General features: G+C 41.7%; 1 protein-coding gene across 3 annotated transcripts; it reads right to left on the bottom strand.

Moving 5' to 3' along the window:
• Window positions 1–1,559: 1,559 nt before the first annotated feature.
• On the bottom strand, window positions 1,560–18,042 carry rinl (Ras and Rab interactor-like; the record flags this gene model as incomplete). 3 transcript variants are annotated; one of them, XM_083985519.1, is made up of 11 exons in its annotated part: window positions 1,560–2,613; window positions 4,381–4,512; window positions 5,243–5,560; window positions 7,649–8,347; window positions 9,869–10,103; window positions 10,982–11,064; window positions 11,291–11,379; window positions 12,700–12,772; window positions 13,369–13,480; window positions 17,363–17,528; window positions 17,697–18,042. In XM_083985519.1, coding segments are annotated over 11 exons (2,394 nt in total). In that variant the 3' UTR covers window positions 1,560–2,128. The 3 variants fall into 3 exon arrangements, with proteins under 3 accessions (XP_083841645.1, XP_083841644.1, XP_083841646.1); XM_083985520.1 differs by lacking the exon at window positions 1,560–2,613 and adding an exon at window positions 4,128–4,277 and having other exon boundaries at window positions 4,328–4,512; XM_083985518.1 differs by lacking the exon at window positions 17,697–18,042 and having other exon boundaries at window positions 17,363–17,542.
• Between the last annotated feature and the right edge of the window lie 1,403 nt (window positions 18,043–19,445).

Raw genomic sequence — 19,445 nt, 5'->3', positions numbered from 1 at the left:
TTAAGCACTAACACTTGATCATTTCCAGAGATTTTGATTTTTCCGTCACTTCAACATGAACTAAACTGATCTAAAAGCTCACTGCAGAGTTGCAGATAAAGATCGACAAGCGCGTCAGCGTCACCTGCTTACACAACACACTTCAACTCCCACCTAAACTACTTTCAGTACGTATATTATTTAATATTCTTCAACTGCTGCTGATCTTCCTTTCAGTGCATCAATGTTTACTACTTACTGCTCAGTGGTGGTGGGTCACCCTGAGCCGGTGGTTTATCTTCTCTCACCTCCATAAAATCTATTTATAAAGCATTTTTCTTACATGGCAGAAGGAAAATGAAAATATTAGAAATGTAAGGTAAAGTATGAACTGTTATGGAAGCATCAGCTGAAGCGTAAAGTTAAAATATTTAAGAGGAGAATGAAGTAAAATACTGAATATGCCACCCAACCTTTTTTTAAAAGCAGGTGTTTTACTTCAGCTGTTGCCTCAACTAGCAATGCACTTTTAAAACCCTCAGTTGTTTTTTTGTTTTTACTGTTCAGCTGTAAGTTTTTTCTACCACTGCTGACTTGAGGTGCTTTTAAAGTTGCTCTTCAACTAAGACCTTCAGTGCTTCATCTTTAGCTGCTGTTCAGCTCTTGTAAACTCATCTTCATCCTCAACTCATCTCTACATCAGTGGCTTCAGCTCCTTTCAGTGCTAAAACCTGTGCAGGCACCTTAACCAATTTCAACTTTTCAAGGTTGGGCCACTTGGTTTTTAGTAGTTTTAGTAATGAGAAGAGTATATATCATTGTTTAGAGTGAACAGCGAGCATGCAACATATGAAAATCTCCATAAATAAAAGGGATTCACCAGCTGGACAGCAGTTATTGTTTTTTAAAATGGCAAAGACTAATCCAGATTTTATTTAAAATGTCAATACATTCCCCAATATTGACTCTATCCAGCCTTATTCCATCAATTAAAAAAAATCTAATCTGTTTTTATTCAGGAAACTGTAAATCATTGTAAGAGGCTGGGAGCTGTGGAGTCTCACAGGAGGTTTGATGCTGCCCTCTTGTGGTCAAACATGAAGATACACATCTGTGTCCAACGGGCTGATGTGGTGATGATGCGTCTATGTGAAGTGGTTGAGAGTGAGAGTATTTTTGGGTTGTGTTTTAACTCTGGACTTGGTCATGATGCCTTAATTTAATTCTCAGTCTCTTCTCAGGGAAAGTACCTTATAAATAGCAGAGGCAGGCTTTATATTGTTGGAGCTTTATAAAGCTGTGAGTGTCACTGCTGACTCCATGATGGGACTCATGTTTCTGCTGTGATGCTCACTTTCCTTTAAGCCAGTTTCAGTTTCCATCAGTGTTAAAGCTTGTAGCTAAATGACTTAATAATACATGAGAAGCACAGTCTGGGGTTTTATCCAGTTTATCGGAGCTATTGATCTGAAAACAGCTGCTGGAAATGGTGTCGAAGAGAGCGGGGACAAGATGTACAACAAAAAACCAGATGTTTTGTTTTATCATTTTTATTTTATTATTTTTACTTTCTTTGCAAATAGCTATTTTTTATATTAATATATTTATACATGTAAAATGACATTTCATTTAAATTAAACAGCGTAAAAAACAATTCCAATTCGTGCGGCGTCATAACAAATTTAATTGGCTCTTTAACATTAATAAAACATTAAAACTCATCGCAGCATCAAATCCAACATTTACACTTGTGTACACTGCCACATCCCTGAGGAAAATGTGGATTCATGGCTGTTGACTGAAATATGAATAACTCATATGTCAATTTCTCGTCTTTATATAATATATAAATGACATTCGATCTAGATTTGAAGAACTAAGAGTGATATTTGCCTCCCTGAACGTTGAGTTTAAATGGTTTTAAGCCCTGAGGTGAAACAATATGTTCAGGATTTTAAAAGAAAACAGATCAAATTTGAGAAGGGAAAAAAATTCACTTTATAACATTTGACCTGTCGTCTGACCTTTCAGATTGAACCTGAGATTTATGAACTCCTATCTTGGCAAACGGTGAGTGAGGTGACAGGTGTTACATTCACAGTAACCAGGAGCTGTATTCAACCTCGCAACGAGAGCAGTTTGAGCTCTCCTACTCTCTGCTCTCTCTTTGGTCCAGTCCTGCTGCTCTACACAGAGTCTTTCTATCTTCCTGTTTGCTCCATGTTACCTCTGGGTGGTGACAGTCTGATGCTGGAGCCGCTGCCTGTGATTGGTCCTTGTCTCCTGTCTCCTCGCTCAGCGGCTGCAGAGCCTCTCTGCTGCTGCTCTCCGTCTCCATCTCCGTCTGTTTCTGCTGCGACTCATCGCCACCATCGTTGCTCTGTGTCGCACTTTCCTCTTTACTCTCAGTCTCAGACTTCCCGGGGCTCGGCAGCGTCCTGTCCCGACACACCGGCCTGCGGATGGTCCGTCGGTGTATGCTGCGGCGGGATTGGTTACAGTGCAGCGTGCGCCGGCGATGCCATTGGTTCAGAGAGTGCTGGGCCTCCACGCTGAGCTGACGAGCCGCCAGGCGGGGACGGAAACTGCTGATGTAGTACAGAGCGGCGTATAGAGTTGTAAGGTAGTAGCCACCTGTTGATGAACAAAGACCAAAGTTTTTTTTTGGGTTAGGGATTTTACAGAAGCCAAATGTCTGTAGAAATATGTATTTTAGAATTAATATAATTATTATAGTTACACTATTGCACTGTTTTTCACTTCTTCTCATGAAATAATTGTGGCAATGTGATTTATTCTTGATAGATAAAGTGTATATCTTCTCAAAACTTTATTGTTCAATCTCTTTCTAACATATCGCTGTCAAAATTAAACCATAACTAACCTTTATAATAGGAACAAATAGACTTTTATGGGCAACAGAGTATTTACAGATTGATATTGTATTAACTGTTGTGTGTCGGTTGTATAAAGAGTAATTAATGAATAGAAAAGGAAGTGATTTTGACCACTGTCTGTAATGTCCTCACAAATAAAAGTTCAAGGAATGTTACTAGGATACGCTTGTCCAATCAAAATGATGCAAACAGGAAGTGGTGTTGCATCACAAGCTACAGGGCCTGTCCCAATATGCACACTCGATCACACTTACACACTTGGGCACTTGGCGTGCACGTTCATGGGCTTAGTGTCAGTGCGCAAGTGTGTCCCATTTCTCCAACGACTGAAAGTGCAGCACGCTTGATTTGCACTTTACCCACACTTAAGGTAAGACCGCATCCGAGCGGTATTTGGCCAAGTATAAATCCCACAATGCACCACGGTGAAGTCCGCCGTCACCGGCAGCCACAAGCCCGTTTAGGAAATGCGATTGAATTAATCCCAATAAAATGAAATTAACTTTCCATCTCATAATCATAATAGTGTGTACTTAATCATAATCAACAATCTTTTAATGTCATATTTTATATTCATCATGCTCTGTTCATGTTTTTATTTTTTCGTTTTTCTTGTTTGTTTTATTTACTCACGGAGTTGGGGTTACATATTTATGATCTGAATCTTGCGCATAGAGAAACTTTAGGAGTAGATGAGACTGTGATCCAGCAGCACTGTTTATTAAAACTGTTGCTGTGCTGTGTGTGTGAGTGTGTCTTAGTTGTGCTACTGTGTGCAATGGCACAGGCTGCACTTGTCAAGTGTGTCCCGATTGCTTTAAATATCCCCCCACGCGCTTGGCCACTTAATCCATGTTTGCACACTATATGTACATATACGTTCCGCCGGCAAAACGTCACCAAAGTGTGTGCGTAACCAAGCGCACTGAGCCAAGTGTGGAGGAATGGGAGAGCCCCATAGTATAGCGACACATCCAAACATTACAGTTTTTGCTACAGCACAGTCATTCACTTCTTGATTTGTTTTTTATGTGCATGGATAATTATTTATGTTTCAGATTAATTATTCATGCAGGTAATTAAAAATGAGCAGGAAGTGTCTTATGTTAGCCGTTTTTGGTTGTTTTAGCAAAACTTTGGCAAACTTTAGCTATGTTTTGTAATTTTTGTGAAATTTAATGTAAAAATCTTCTACTTTACATCATAAAAAATGCATAATAAATGGGTTATGTATTAGCAAGCTAATGTTTAGCTACAGCTGCAACAGGTACACCTGATGTAAATAGTTAGTTTCATTATTACAGGAGCTAGTTTATGTGGTGCAACCTGTTATAATTCAGTTAAATGTACATTTCTATCCTTCAAAACACCATATAATATTATAACCAGACTTAGTTTAAACTTAGCTTTGAGCTCATGTTAGCAGGTCTATAAACACTACAAGTGTAAACTTGTAGAAAACAGTGACCCTCTGCACCGCAGTGGGCTGTTTTGTGTGTCCTACCCTCTCCCTGTAGCTGTGTGGGGTCCAGCAGCTCCATCATGTAGTCTGTGTCTTGCTGTAACGTCACCACGTCGCTGCGGAGCAACACCCACGTCAGGCAGGGCAGGAAATCATCTGCTCCAAACACAGAACCTGCAGGAGAGAAGAGGAGGACGTGACTTCAGACAGGCCGATGAGGTGAGATCGACAGAGCTTTAAAGGGATAGTTCACCCAAAATTCAAATTGCACTCATTATCTACTCACCCTCATGTCGACTAAAGGCTGGGAGAAGTTTCAGAGTCCTCCGTGGCTTCTCTGAGTTACAGGGGGTCTCGGCGTAGCAGTGCATGTCCATATAACGGTTGCAAATGGATACCACTTTTCTTCGTAACAAAAAGACACACCAAAAAACATCCAAATACCTCCATGCTGCTCGTATGTAATGTCCGTCTTGTATTGAAGCCCCAACATGAGAAATTGTGCGATTACTGACGCCGGCGCAAATCGCGTGAGATTTGGACGAACCAGGAAGAGGAGCTTCCGCTACAAACAAGCTTGAAATATAGACTTATTTAATTTTTTTCTGAACAATTTCGCATTTCGGGGCTTCAATACAAGACGGACATTACATACGAGCAGCATGGAGGTATCTGGATGTTTTTTGGTGTGTCTTTTTGTTATGAAGAAAAGTAGTATCCATTTGCAACCGTTATATGGCACGCCAAGACCCCCTGTAACTCAGAGAAGCCACGGAGGACTCTGAAACTTCTCCCAGCCCTTAGTCGACATGAGGGTGAGTAGATAATGAGTGAAATTTGAATTTTGGGTGAACTATCCCTTTAATATGATAATAATATAATAATTCAACAAACACCGGTTTACCTGAGCTGGCGTATGCGGTCATGCTGTGGTAGATGCTCTTGCAGACTTTGAGCAGGATCTGGACCTTCTTGTTCGGGGAGTAGGCTTCGTGCATTAGAGTCCACCTCTGCTGGATCCGCTCCAGAGTGACGCTGTCGGGGACCCCGGCCCCCGCCGAGCCCCCCAGCTCCTCCGCGCCGTTCTTCTCCAGCACGCGCAGGTTGCTCTGGAGACGCTCGATGGTGCCGTCATTGGTCCGGGAGATGCGGATGCAGGAGTAGAGGTGGTTGGAGGTGGGCTTCAGAGTCACCTTGTGGAGGGAGAGCTCCACCAGCGAGTCTGCAGAAAGGGTCAAAGGTCAGGCTCTGTCATTTATATTATCAAAGATACTCTATTATTATAAAGACGGCCAATTAAAAGCTGCGCCAATTATATGAAATGGTACACTTCCTGTCTCCTAACAGTCGTATTTAGCATTACGAAAATAAGTTAACATGGCCATTTGCGAACATTTGCAGGTTGTTATCCGTTTTCTTATTGTTGTAACTGCTGCTCATATTCTGTTTTTCTTATATTTACGCAGGTACAGTAGCTTCCTATAGTTATCTGTTTTCTTATGGTATGTCTGTCCGTCTTTAAATGTGAGGACTGTGGGTGGAAATTAGCTTTGAGCTAAATCCGGCATATTTACATGACGTCATGTGTGCGTCACCAATTGTTCATTAATGTGCATTGTCCTCGTCAAATAAACAATAAATGAAAATGAAATGAAACGTTAGTTGACGTTGCCTCGGAGATCTGTGCCAAATCTTGCAAGAGTGTGTCGTTGAGACAGAGACAGGTCTGGAACAAAAGTTCATTTTCCCCTGATTTGTCTGTCTGAAATTTGCCATTTTAGTGTCTAAATGTTCAGAAGAGATGTGGCTTGTGAAAAATGAGTCCAGTATTTACTTTGGTGGCTATCGGGTGAAAGAATCGACCATAATCTGTGTTCACGTTCACTTCTCTCATTGGAGTCAATAGACTCAAGACTGCCGCTAGCCTAAAGGGACAGGGCCGTGGAGAAGCCCATGTGACATAGATACAGGAAGCTGACTGGTCATGAGGCGTCTTGGTTTCTAAACCGGGTAACACTTTATAATAAGTACACACTATTAAGCATTAGTTAAGCATTAAAGGGACAGTATGTGAGATTTACCCCCATCTAGCGGTGCGGTTGCATGTCGGCACGTATTCTTGCTGTTGCGTTTACGTAAATTCGGGCAGAAGTCAGAAAAACAACACACGCTGCATGTATCAGGATAAACAAGCCTCTATGTAAACAAACGGTCCGCCAGCACGAGGCAAAACAATACAGGCGTGACAATATGTTGTCATGGTGATGTCGTATTGTTTACCTGACCCACGTTTTACCGGCTTTCTCTCGTCGAGTAAAATAACATCCAGTTGGTTTGCCGACGGCGTCACTCACGGCGTCATTCAGGTGTCTGACTGCACCTGAAGGCAACACCAGTGCCTCCGTCCTTCCTCACACTAGCTACACGGTGGTGACAGTTTTAACAGGCGCTGTCTGGAAAACTTTCTCCCCGAGCCGAGAAGCTCCGGCGGCCCGAGTTTGAGGTTACTTACAGCCACGGTGACACTGAACGTAAAACATGGCGATTCAACATGGCAGAGAAGGTTCGGTGAACCCCCCCCTGTATGTTTGTAACGACTTGTAACATCTCATTCTAAGGTACGAGAAAGCGCTCGTTTGTATGCGGGCGCGATTCCACTTCAGTGAAATACGTATTTATGAAAGCGATATTTGATTTTTGTCAATAAAAAGCCAATAAAGTCCCATACTGTCCCTTTAATAAATACTGAATTCTTCATTTATAACGCATGAATACTCATTAGTATGTAGTTTATAAACACAGTTAGTGCTTATCAATGATGAGTAAAACATTTTAACTGTTTATAAACTACATAGTAATGAGTACTCATGTGTTATAAATGATGAACTCAGTATTTATTAATTCTTACCTAATGCTTAATAGTGTGTACTTATTAGAAAGTGTTACCCTAAACCAGTGGTTCTCAAAGTGAGGTCCAGGGACCCCCAGGGGTCCTTGAGAAGGTTTAAGGGGGTCCCCAAATTTTCTCGAAATGTTACTACTTTTTTCCACAAATATTACATTTTTTTTGCAGAAATTTTTCAATTTTGTTTCCAAAATTCACACAATTAGCCCTAATTTGAACATACATTGACTAAAAAAAAGTACCGTTATTCAGTCTTTGAACAAAATGGGCGGTCCAAACACCAGAAATACACAAATATGCAGTCTAATTTGTGTCAGTTTAGTGGTCCTAGATGTAAAGAAGTTTGAGACCCACTGCCCTAAACCGTCTTTGATATTATCATCATTATTTATTTAACTCACTCACCTATCTCTGCGTCACTTAGATCGGTACAGCTGTCCAACAACGCCTGGATTTCTGGAAAGTCCAGCAGCGTCTCCCTCAGTGACGTAAGCGATGACCTCACTTCCTGTAAGAACTCCGACCCCGTGACCCCGTCGGGATCGGCTCCTTTCTTCAGCGTCATCTCCACGAATCCTTTCACGGCCTCAGCGAACGCGCCGCCTTTCTTCTCGCTCAGGTCCTGCACCCGATTGGTCAGCCTCTTCTTCTGACTCACCAGCCCGCCGAGCGCCTGGCCCACCGCCGACAGCCGGTGGATGACCTTGTCGGCGAGGCGGTGGGCCGACGGGTGGTAGGGGGGCGTGGGGCTCGGCGCCTGGGAGTCCTGCTCCTCCTCTATGCTGCTGATCGACAGCGAGTCCAGCTCCAGAGACGGCGGCTGGAGGAGCGAGTTGGGCCTCGGCGGCGGCAACCAGACGCCGTCTTCGATCCACGACACCCGGTGAGGAGACTGAGGCACGGGGCTGCCGCCGTGGGGCTGCTGCACCTCCGCAAAAGAGCAGTTTAGGCTTCCCGGGGTGGTGGGGGTGGACGGGGGCATGCTCCCCGTGCTGGCCCTCTGTGGGAGTCGGCCCGAGTCCTGGCTGGGCCGCCTGAGCACCACGCCGCCCACAGATGTTGTCGGGGTCGGGGGTGAATCAGCCGACCTGGCTCTGGTTAGACCTGCAGACAGGGAGACATGGATTATGAACAACATCTCTAACTTAAAAGGATAGTTCAACATTTTGGCAAATTGGCCCATTGCCATAATCCCTATAGTTTTAGCAGTAGGTTCGTTACCTTTAATTGTCGGTGGAAGCTGTTTTTAGAACGGCGGAGCAGAGCCGCGAGCTGCTCAGAGCTACGCTACGGAGGCTCATGGGATTTCTTGGTTTCCCTCATCAAACTCATCAAGTACACAATCCAACAACTCCAAAACGCTCTGGTGGACAAGTTGTGACCTGCACATTCACCACGCTATGAGATAATAACGGAACATTATGAGACAGAGTTGTTTTAGAGGTAAATTCATGCAAAACCGGTGATGCGCGTTCCCGTCAGAAGCAGTTTTTCAGCAAACAGTCTCTGCATTTACATCGAAAAACAACTCAGTCTCGTAAAGTTCCTTTATTTTCTCACAGCGTGGTGAATGTGCAGGTCACAACTTGTCCACCAGAGCGTTTTGGAGCTGTTGGACTGTGTATTTGATGAGTTTGATGAGGGAAACCAAGAAATCCCATGAGCCTCCATTCTAAAAATAGCTTGTACCGACAAATAAAGGTAAAGAAACTACTTTTAAAGGTAAAGAAACTACTGCAATGACTATAGAGATTATGGCAATGGGCCAATTTGCCAAAATGTTGAACTATCCCTTTAACCTTTAAAAGTCTTTCCTACACCTTATAGAATGAGGAACATCTGGCCTGTCTCTGTCCAAAGATGAAGAACAAGACGTACCAGCACGTCTACATTTTACTAATTTATATATAACGTCTGGTCTCTTAAAGGAGACGTGTTTGCTGTGGAACGACCTGCCTCAGGCTCGGGTTTACGTCACTCAGAAAGCTGTTGTGTAGTTTCTACTTTTTCAGCTGCACAATCTTTTGAAAACTACTTATATTCTTGTTTTAATTCTTGGGTTTTTGAATTTTGCTGCTTTCATGTGACGTTGCATTTTCGGCTGATGTGGCTTTTTTTTTTTCCTTTGACGAATCACATTTAGTGTTTTGTGTTTTTCTATTTCATCTTTCTTCTCTTAAAATGATTATGATTAATTGCAGACACATAAAAATGTTATCTGAGCCTTAACATCCCCATAAGACTGCTGTGTTGTTTTAACATTTTGATGCATTTAAGAATCAAACAAACAAGTTAGCTTGTTAAACTGTGAAAATTTACAGGTGCAAATGATTTTCTTTCTCCTGCGTCCAGTCTTTGTGCTAAGATAAGTTGTACCATCTCATCTAACTGTGGGAAAGAAAGATGAAGAGAGTATTTCCGAATCCTTTGAAATAATTGCAGTGAATTTTCCAGGTTAACTTTTATTATATTATATTATATTATTTACATATAGTGTATCTAGAGTTCATGATCTCAGACTATGGGGAAGTAAAACCAAAACTGCACAGTCAAACCACAGGAAGCTGAGAAAGTATGTGTTTTTTTTTGGTGTGATAAATAATAAAATGCTGAGTAAATCCTCACCAGAAGCCTCCAAACTGGCAGCAGACGGTTCCTGGTCCAGTGAAATGGCCCGTTTAGTCTGTAACCCCGACCCCGCCCACGTGCGAGTGGTGCTGAGGCGACGCTCCCGTCTGTAGTTCGAGGGCTGCGAGGCCCCCGGTGGCGTTGGACTCGTCCGGCGGGTCAGCCAATCATCTCCGTGTTCACGCAGGTAGAGGGGATTAATGACACACAGGGCGCCGTTGGTGGAAGTCAACTGAGGACACACACACACACACACACACACACACACACACACACACACACACACACACACAAACAGACAGTGAAGTAAAAGCGCTGCGCGACACGGTGATCACCACGACGACTCAGGTGTGAAGTCGTGCCGAGCTCTGTAGCTGACTGACAGTGAAAAGCACAACACGTACCATATGTCCACACAAAGACTGACACTTCACAATATGTGATAACTGACACACAGCATCTGTGCAATATCCCTCATCTGCTGCTATTTTCTTTTTTTAATCTAAACATCTAACTGCACATGAGAACACAATGAGAAAACACTTGGATTGCTGCAAAGAGGGATGGAGCTCTTGTTCAGCCTCCTCCTGACCCCAGGTGAACAGAATAAAACAGATGGACTGTGCATATTCAATTATTATGATCTATTATTTATCTCTTTAAAAGTGTTTGATATCAACATTTTCTCTTTTCTTTCCTTTGTACTGTCACCTTTGCAGCTGTGGCACGGCACATTTCCCCACCAATGAAGGATTAAACAACCTTATCTCATATTATCATGTTCATAAAGGCGGCAAACAGTTCCTTATTTACACAACCCAGCAGATATTAGCGTTAGCAGTGTGACAGTTTAGCAGCTAAATGCTCCACTACGCTCGCCAGCTGGTGTAAAGTGGGGTTTATTTTTCGCTGAGCGGAGCCGCCTGCTGCGTCTGAAAACAACACTGGTGACAACGGCGTAAGCTATAAAAAATATTGATTCACACAGCTCCGAGGTGTCGAGACACATTGCCTCATTTGCAAACACATAAATAAATGGTTTCGCTTTAAAGCACAGGCTCAGATCTTACCACCTTTGTACTTTCTCACACACACAGACATAGCACATACCTGTATAGAGCACATGACGTTGCTTGGCTCCCTCTGGGTCATCTCATCAGTCTGCTGTTCGGGAGGCGAGCAGAGCCAAGTTTCTGCATTAGGGAGGTATAGAAAAAAAGAAAAAAAAAGGTCAGTTCTCTGTTATCAAAACACAGTTTCAAAGAATTGCTTAACTGTCATTTGTTAGCTGGAAGCAAGCAGTGAAAAGTGTTTGCTGATTTAAAAAAAACCAAACACTTCTCTCTTTTCATAGTTTTGAGATAACTTCGTCTGAGAGAGGACGTGACACAAATAGACACGGACGTGAAAACAACTCACCGGGTTCCAGCTGAGACAGGCGACTTTTGTCCTTGTTGGCTACACTGTAGATCCACCGAGGGATTGAGAGACAAACTGCCAACACATCCCTGGCGATGTGACAGAGATAAGAAGCATTTGCATAAACAAATCCAATACATCAACATACGCCCTGAGATTAAAGCAACTGAACTGGAAGGAAACATTTTTAAAGGTCACATATTGTATGAAGTGAGATGTGCATGTCATAAAGCAGATCTAGGTTTTATTTTAATACTGTGTGAAAGTATCAAAGTTTACAGTAAACACACACACATATGCTACATTGCAGGATTTGGTGTCTTTTATTAGTGTTTACATGAAATCTGCTGTATTTGTATTCAATCACACAGTCAACCAATCAGAAGAGAGACTCAGAGCCTCCTCTCTCCTGATTGGCTGACACTGACCTTGAGCTTGAGAGACACTCAGGTGTTTTTGGTTCTTAAAACCATAAATATATCTTCATATTGATCAAAAAGTCAAATAAAACACAGAAAAAGGTGTAAAATGTGAAATATGGAAACTTTAAAATCAGGCACAAAAGAAGGATCATCTAGATAGATAGATAGATAGATAGATAGATAGATAGATAGATAGATAGATAGATAGATAGATAGATAGATAGATAGATAGATAGATAGATAGATAGATAGATAGATAGATAGATAGATAGATAGATAGATAGATAGATAGATAGATAGATAGATAGATAGATAGATACGTTTATTGTCATTGTCATTTCCACAACAACGAAATTAAAAGTGCATCTCCTGCAGTGCTCCTTTTTTTTTAAAAAGCATAAAACACACATTGACCACTCATCATTACTCAGTATTAAGTGCAGTCACTGCTTTGGGGTAAAAACTGTTCTTAAATCTGTTTGTGGTGGCTTTAATTGTCCTGTATCTCCTGCCAGAGGGGAGTAGTTCAAACAGACAGTGGCCAGGGTGTGTTGTGTCTTTGAGGATTTTCTTTTCCTTTGTGAGGCATCGGGAACTATACAGTTCATTCAGAGTGGGGAGAGTGCAGCCGACGTGAAATATGGAAACTTTAAAACCAGGCACAAAAGACGGATCAGATGATTATAGCAGCGCCGGTGCCTTTACTGTAACCTAAAACCTCTACAGATATGCACTGTTACATTCTTCATTCTTCTTTTTTTATTGGTTGCCATTGCACTATTGTATTACATTTTTTAAATCTACTACCACCTTCTCTTGCATTCTTCTTTTTATATTCTTGTAACGTTATTTATGATATGCAAATGACCAAAGGTACGTTAGAATTTCACTGTAATTACTCGTGACAAATAAAGTAAACTACACTAATAAAAGTGTAATTAAAGATGCAATAAACCTTAAAAAAGAGACACATTAGCGGGTTCTTACCTGGTCAGAGAGTAGAAGAGGACCAGCTGAGCCAAATCAGAGAAGGAAAGACGAGACTCAGACAACTGGAACACTGAGAGACAGAAACAGAGAGAGAGTGGGCAGCATCAGTCTCAGTCTGAAATGTTAACGAAAAACTACATTCTTGGAAACATTAAGCGAGAAGAGGGGACTTCTGAAGAAGAGCTGGTGGGACAGGATCTGCAGCGATGGCAGATTATGAAGTCTATTATTTCCCAATAATACTGATCGTGTTTGGTTGCCGCAGGGGTTCACTGCCGTCTCTCTCTTCTTTTTTTTTCCAGACACACAACAGACAACCTGAAAGTGCAGAGTAGGAAAACAGTAGCATGGGCGGGCGTGGGTGTAATAATCACGGTTTTAAGGAACCAGATTGTACAGTTGGGTGGGCGCCAGGACGTTTCCTCCTGCTCTCACCTGTGAACAGCTTTGCCACAAATTCAGCAGCAGACAATAAAAAAGTAGTTGACCTATACTCTCATTTTAGAGTAGTGCAACTGTATCAGTCAGACAGCTTTAGCAGAAGTAGGCAGCCATAAAATAACCACTTAAAGTGACACATAGGGAACTTATAGACTGAAGCTTGCACGCACACACACGCACAAACACACAGAAAGACTGAAATAACTGCATGCGGTCGGTCCGTACCTGTGTCTGTGCTTTTGATATTATAGTCCAGAACCGCTTCATTGTCTCCTCCAGCAGACACACACAGAAGGCTGGGCTGAGACGTCACGGGGTCCCGCACAATCAGGAAACTCTGAAGGAAAAACACACACATGCACACACACACACACACACACAGATACCACATATACCACACACACACACAGAATGACTCATTTCAGTAGGTGAAGTGCTACAGGAGCCTGTTGAGCAGGTTGGTGTTTACTCTTACATTTTCACAGTGGCAGCCGGGCAGATACATGTAATGTCAATGAGCCAGCCAGCAGAGCATGAAAAAAGTAGAAGTTCAACATGTGTATTGTACAGTAGTAAAAACGCCATGTGAGTATTTCTGTGACATGGTTGATTTAACCTGTACTGAGTCATAATGAAAAAAAAAAAGTGAAGTGAAGTCACGTAAACAGTCATTTTCCAAGGGCTAGTGGTAAATGTTCATCAGAGATACCAAGGTGTCGGTTCACTCACAGGTCTGACATGACTGTGTGGTTAATAGAGTGCGAACCTGAACTGGGTCATATCTCATTGTTCTTCTCACATGATGTTTGTTAAAGCTGTTTATCTTTCAAATGTATTGAGAATATCCAAATATTACAGAGGTTTTGTTAATAGCAGTAGCAACAGCTTCAACATTATTGCAAGGCATAGCTATAGTGAAAAGCATAACCACAGTAGCTCTCTATTTATTAGTGATACATATCTTCATGACCAAAGAGCTGCAAAACTAAGTCAATTGTACTTTATGTTTAGTGCTAATTAGTGAATCTTAACATGCTAACATACTGTGCTAAGATGGTGAACTGTGGACTTGCATACAAATCCAGCTGTTTTTGCATGTTACTTATGAATGACTTCTCTATTACAAAGGCCGGACTGATGCATCTCTGCAGACATAAAGGTCCCATATTCAACATTTTCCTGTGTTTGTGTTGATCCATAAGAAGAAATACTTGCAGGTTTAAGAACCAACAGCTATCTTTATGTAGTTTTATATGCTAACAAGTTGGTGAGCCAATCAGAGGAGAGGAGGCTTCTGATTGGTTGACTGTTTCATGAGCGATTTACATATAAGTAGTAGTAGTAGTAGTAGTAGTAGTATAATATATCAGATTTCCAGTAAATCATAACAGAAACCAAATCCTGCAAATTTGGATGGTTTGGTCCAGGTGGGCGGGGCTTGGTGACTGCTCTGTTGTGACATCACAAAGTCACAGAAGTCCTGGCGGCTGGTTTTAAGGCTCAGTTTTCTGAGTACAGGCTGTGTGCATTTCTCTGTGGACTGAGGCTGTGACACTCTCACAGTATTAATATAGATACAAGAGCTGCTTTATGGTTAAATTAGACATAGAGATCTCACTTAAAGCAGAAGTAAGTGATATATTTGTGTTAATATAAGTCTTAAATAGTTATATCTTCCGACAGCAATCACTTACATAGAGTGTTTGGTCTGAAACACAGGTCTCTCAGTCCCTCTGCTCTGCTCTGAGCCGAGGAGAAAACATTTATCGTATCCTACAGTTTTTATCCAATGAGGAGAGAGAACGGCATGCAGGGCTGTGTGTGCAGCCAAGGGACGCCGTGAATGTGGTGACGTAGGGACGAGGACTGTTATGGTGCGTTCAAGGAAACTCGTAACTCGTGTTTTTCCGACCTGTGAAGTCATACCAGTTCGATCTGGTACGAGTTCACGGGTCGGAAGTTACGAGTGGCCGTTATAGTGACTTTCACAGGTAAAACAGGTCGGAAAAACACGAGTGGGTTGCCTGGAACGCTACAAAGTCGTAAGTTGTGACTTGAAGCTGTAATTTACGGTTTCAAAAGCCTGCCTGGAACGCAGCATTAGCCAAAACGACCGGATCGCTTACTTCTGCTTTAATATAATATAGGACGTTTAAAGGGATAGTTCAACATTTAGGCAAATTGGCCCATTGCCATAATCCCTATAGTCATAGCAGTAGGTTCGTTACCTTTAATTGTCGTTGCAAGCTATTTTTAGAACAGTGGAGCAGAGCCGCGAGCTGCTCAGAGCTACGCTACGGAGGCTAATGGGATTTCTTGGTTTCCCTCTTCAAACTCATCAAATACACAATCCAACAACTCCAAAACGCTCTGGTGGACAAGTTGTGACCTGCACATTCACCAGGCTATGAAATAATAACGGAACGAAAGAAGGAAGTTGTTTTAGAGGCAAATGTAGAGACTGCTTACTGAAAAACTGTCCCTGACGGGAATGCGCATCAACGGTTTTGCACAAATTTACCTCGAAAACAACTCTGTGACTTAGTGATGCAGGCTGAACAACTTCAGAAGCTGTTTTTCACTGATGGATTTATTATTATATATCACATTGTGTTAAACCTAAGCGATTCATAAAGGGTAACTTCAGTTGCAATACCAGTCCAGTAATATGCTGCTCTAACTGCATTGATGTTCATATATAGACTGTACAGAGCAGGTAGCTGATCGCGTTGCCTTATTTTGCATGCAGTAACTAAAACAGAACAAAGCGGTTGGTTGAGACATATGGTACTTGAGTAAAACAAAGCACATGCAATCCCAGGCACAGCGAACTAAAGGCACCACAACTGAATTCAAAAAAAGGAGCTCTCACAACACAGCAGCACACTTAAATACATGCACAGAGGAAGTGGCTTTCAAGTGCCGTGTGCACAGAAATAGAGAGTTTACTGCAAGTCACGAAACTCTGAACACACAGACACACACGCACACATTATATGAATAAATATGTTGCTGTTGATTCATAACGGCAGCAATTAGTCATTCACTGAGCCAGTCGAGTAGAGATGAACACATGAACTTCCAACACTTGAAGCAACAGAATTAGTCGGAATAAAAACTCCATGACGTACAAACTTTCACATTAAGGCGCTGCTGCATATTAATTTATAAAAGTCTTAGATTTCCACTGAGAGTTCCCGTGTAAAAAACAAACCAAACGCTCCATTGCTCTGACTACTCACACGTCAGTGCTGCCAGTCAAGAGCTCTGCACTTCTTGGCAATTATTTGCATGTCATTCTTTTAACAAAAAACCCCCAAAAACAAAAATCTTAACCCTCCTTTGAAATCTACTCACATTCTTCCTTTGCAGCAGAATTATCCATTTTGTAAAGTCATTTCCCCGAAATGCACATGCTGTACTTCTGCACTGAGCCCCAAATCTGCTGTACGTTGTGCTATCTGATGTTACACAAAAAAAAAAGGAACTACTTTCGTGTAAGATAGATGTGCATGTCAGTGACAAGAGCAGCTAAGAATAAAATTAATGTGAAGCTGTTACATCCTTCTCTACAATGTGTGTGTTGCTATGCTTGGTTGAGACTGGAAGCTGCTTAGGTTTTTTAAGAAAAACAAGAGCAGCAAACCAACCCAGAGGTGACAGGATGATGTCAGATGGATGACATACTGTATCTACAAGTGAGGGAAACGGTGAGAGGAAGTCAGAGAGAGGATGAGGGAGAGGATGTGCAAGGAGGTGAGAAAGTGGAAGCAGCTTCTGATGACAAATACATGACATAAAGGCCCAAAAATAAAATATATTTTTAACAGTAGCACAGAAGGAACACAACGTTAAAAGGGATTATATGCTTTCATGTAAAGTCTTAGACCTTTTTGTTGATGGTTTAGATATTTCTTGTTTTAATAACAAGGCAAAATACCAAATCTGACTGTACTGCATTATGGGTAAAAAGATATCCTGCATGCATGCTTATGAGTTTTGCAAAAAAGATGAATCACTCAACGTTTGCACATACTCTTAAGTTTGTGAAAACACATAAATTAGAGCTTAAGATCTATATTGCTTCATTTATCTCAAAGCTTTTTGAGTTTAAAGGGAATTTTTTAAATATTGGAAAAGTTGACTGAGTAGATCTCTTTCAAGAATTTGCTTAAAACAATTGAACATCAATGAACACATGTCAAGGCTTACGGCTTACCCCAGCAGGTGTCCCATGGATAGCAGTATGGGCCCCCTCTTTATCCCAGGGCGCCCCGGGACACCAGGCCTCCTGACAGCCCTTCAGCTGCTCCAGCAGCGTCATTTTCCTCCTACTGCTCCTCCATGGGATGGCGGTCGTCCCATTAACTTGACTGTGAACTGCCCTGGATGCAAACATATGGACACGTTCATGAGCATAGCATGAAAACAGATCAGTAAAGGTTTGGAAATAGCGCAGAATTAAAACATGTTTTATGTAAGATTTTCAGCCAACAGTCAAATAAATGTTGAATATTTGGAAAGAAATGTTTGAAAATGGTTGATATACTTACATGTGTTGGGCTGCTTCAGTCAGTTCATGCGGCCCCTCTCCACTACACTGTTAGCAAATCTCTCCACATGTTGCAATCTCTTTCTCTTGAGCTCTTCCTTTCTGCACAGACGTTGCTTAAGAGATCAAAATACCAGAGAGGCTAAAATAGGAAGCTCACATGCTCCTCGGACGTAGATCCTCAAGAAGCTTCCTGGTGTAATTTGCAGAAATATGTTGCGTTTCAAAATTCAGGTAACTGTTTTACGTCTGCCTTCCTCCTGCATCCTGCGCATGATGGCATTTAATGTACTTTCAGTTTTCACATGAAGATGGCTGCACCTTTTTCACCCTCCCCTCTCTCTACAACCGTGCATGTGGTTAACCCGGCTCTGTGCTCGGTGTGAACAGTGAAGAGTCTCTGTGTGTTCTCTAAAGAGCTTCATCTGCCTATTTTTTCTCTCCCTGCAGTAGACTCTCTGTCTTCAGCTCAGACACAATAAATGATGAAAACCTTCAAAGTTGAAAAGAGACGTCAGACGAGGGGGGCTTGAAAACGCTTCACCACAGCTCTGAGATGATCTTAAGTGTAACAGATGTTATCTTGCAGCTGAGATATATATATACACATAGCTACAGGCACTCAGCTTTCAGTATTTCTTAAGGGTTTTTTCATGTGTGATTTATCTCTACATTGCAAGCTGGTTCTGCTGGCTGTCCTTATGCATGAAGGAAACCACAGACAGAGGTGTCGCTAACTGGTCAGCCTCTCCGTGCAGTGCTGCCAGTTACTGCTGAAACCAAAATAGAGCTCCAAGGCAACGCAATAGCCCGTTTTGACAAACAATTTGTCTTAAAGGGCTTTACACAGCATCATGACAACGTCCTCTGCCCTTAGACATTCACATCAACTGAGGAAAAACTCCCAAGAAAACCCTTTTAACTGGGTTAACAAGCGAGCTAAAGACAACAGGTAGGTACATCAGTCTGCACATGCAGCACAGTGATCACCTTTGCAGATTCATTTAAAACGTGAACTCGAAGTTGTGGTCATTTTGCAAAAGGCAACCGCAGTGAAATTTCAGTGAAATTTCCAAAGTAAAGCAAAGTAATGCAATGTCACCATCATAACTTCTTTTTTTTTTTTTTTTTTTTTTTTTAAAGTCAACCAATAGTTTGGTTCAAGGAAAAAGACCCACAAAGCTAATTAATTTCCTCTCATCATCATCAGCTAGTCTTTGCATTTAGAGCTAATTAGCAAATGTTGACCTGCTAGACCCAAAGGTGAGAATGGTGAGCATGTGCATGATACACTGAGGTGTTGGCATTGCTGTAGCCCCTGGTGTATACTCCAGGCTATTAACACAAAATGCTCATTAGTACAAAACTGGAACAAGATTAAACACATAGGCTATTGTTTATTTGAAAGACTAAGAATATGAAAAGTCATAAAATATTTCAAACATATGACTGGTCTCTGCACTAATCACACAGTGAAATTTGTTAGCACATTTTAAAGTATGCTAATCCTCTTCATAAAATAAATGATATTGAAGTGTTACATGACATTGCATTTACAATGCCAGAGAAACAACACTTATTCTTCAGGATGCTATTCTGGCGCTAGGTGACTGGGCTAGTTGGTTTGCTCACCTCAGCAGAAAATGTCAGAGATATCAACTGACAGATAAAGGTTTTAGGTATTAGTGTTGTTTTCCAACTCTGGAGGCAGAACTTGGCATTTAAAAGAATAAAGTTTGAACTCTCAACG

This window comes from Trachurus trachurus (genome assembly GCF_905171665.1).
Source record: "Trachurus trachurus genome assembly, chromosome: 13".
Taxonomy (NCBI): domain Eukaryota; kingdom Metazoa; phylum Chordata; class Actinopteri; order Carangiformes; family Carangidae; genus Trachurus; species Trachurus trachurus.
The sequence above is the reverse complement of the archived record's forward strand: the minus strand, read 5'-3'. Positions and strand labels throughout refer to the sequence as shown.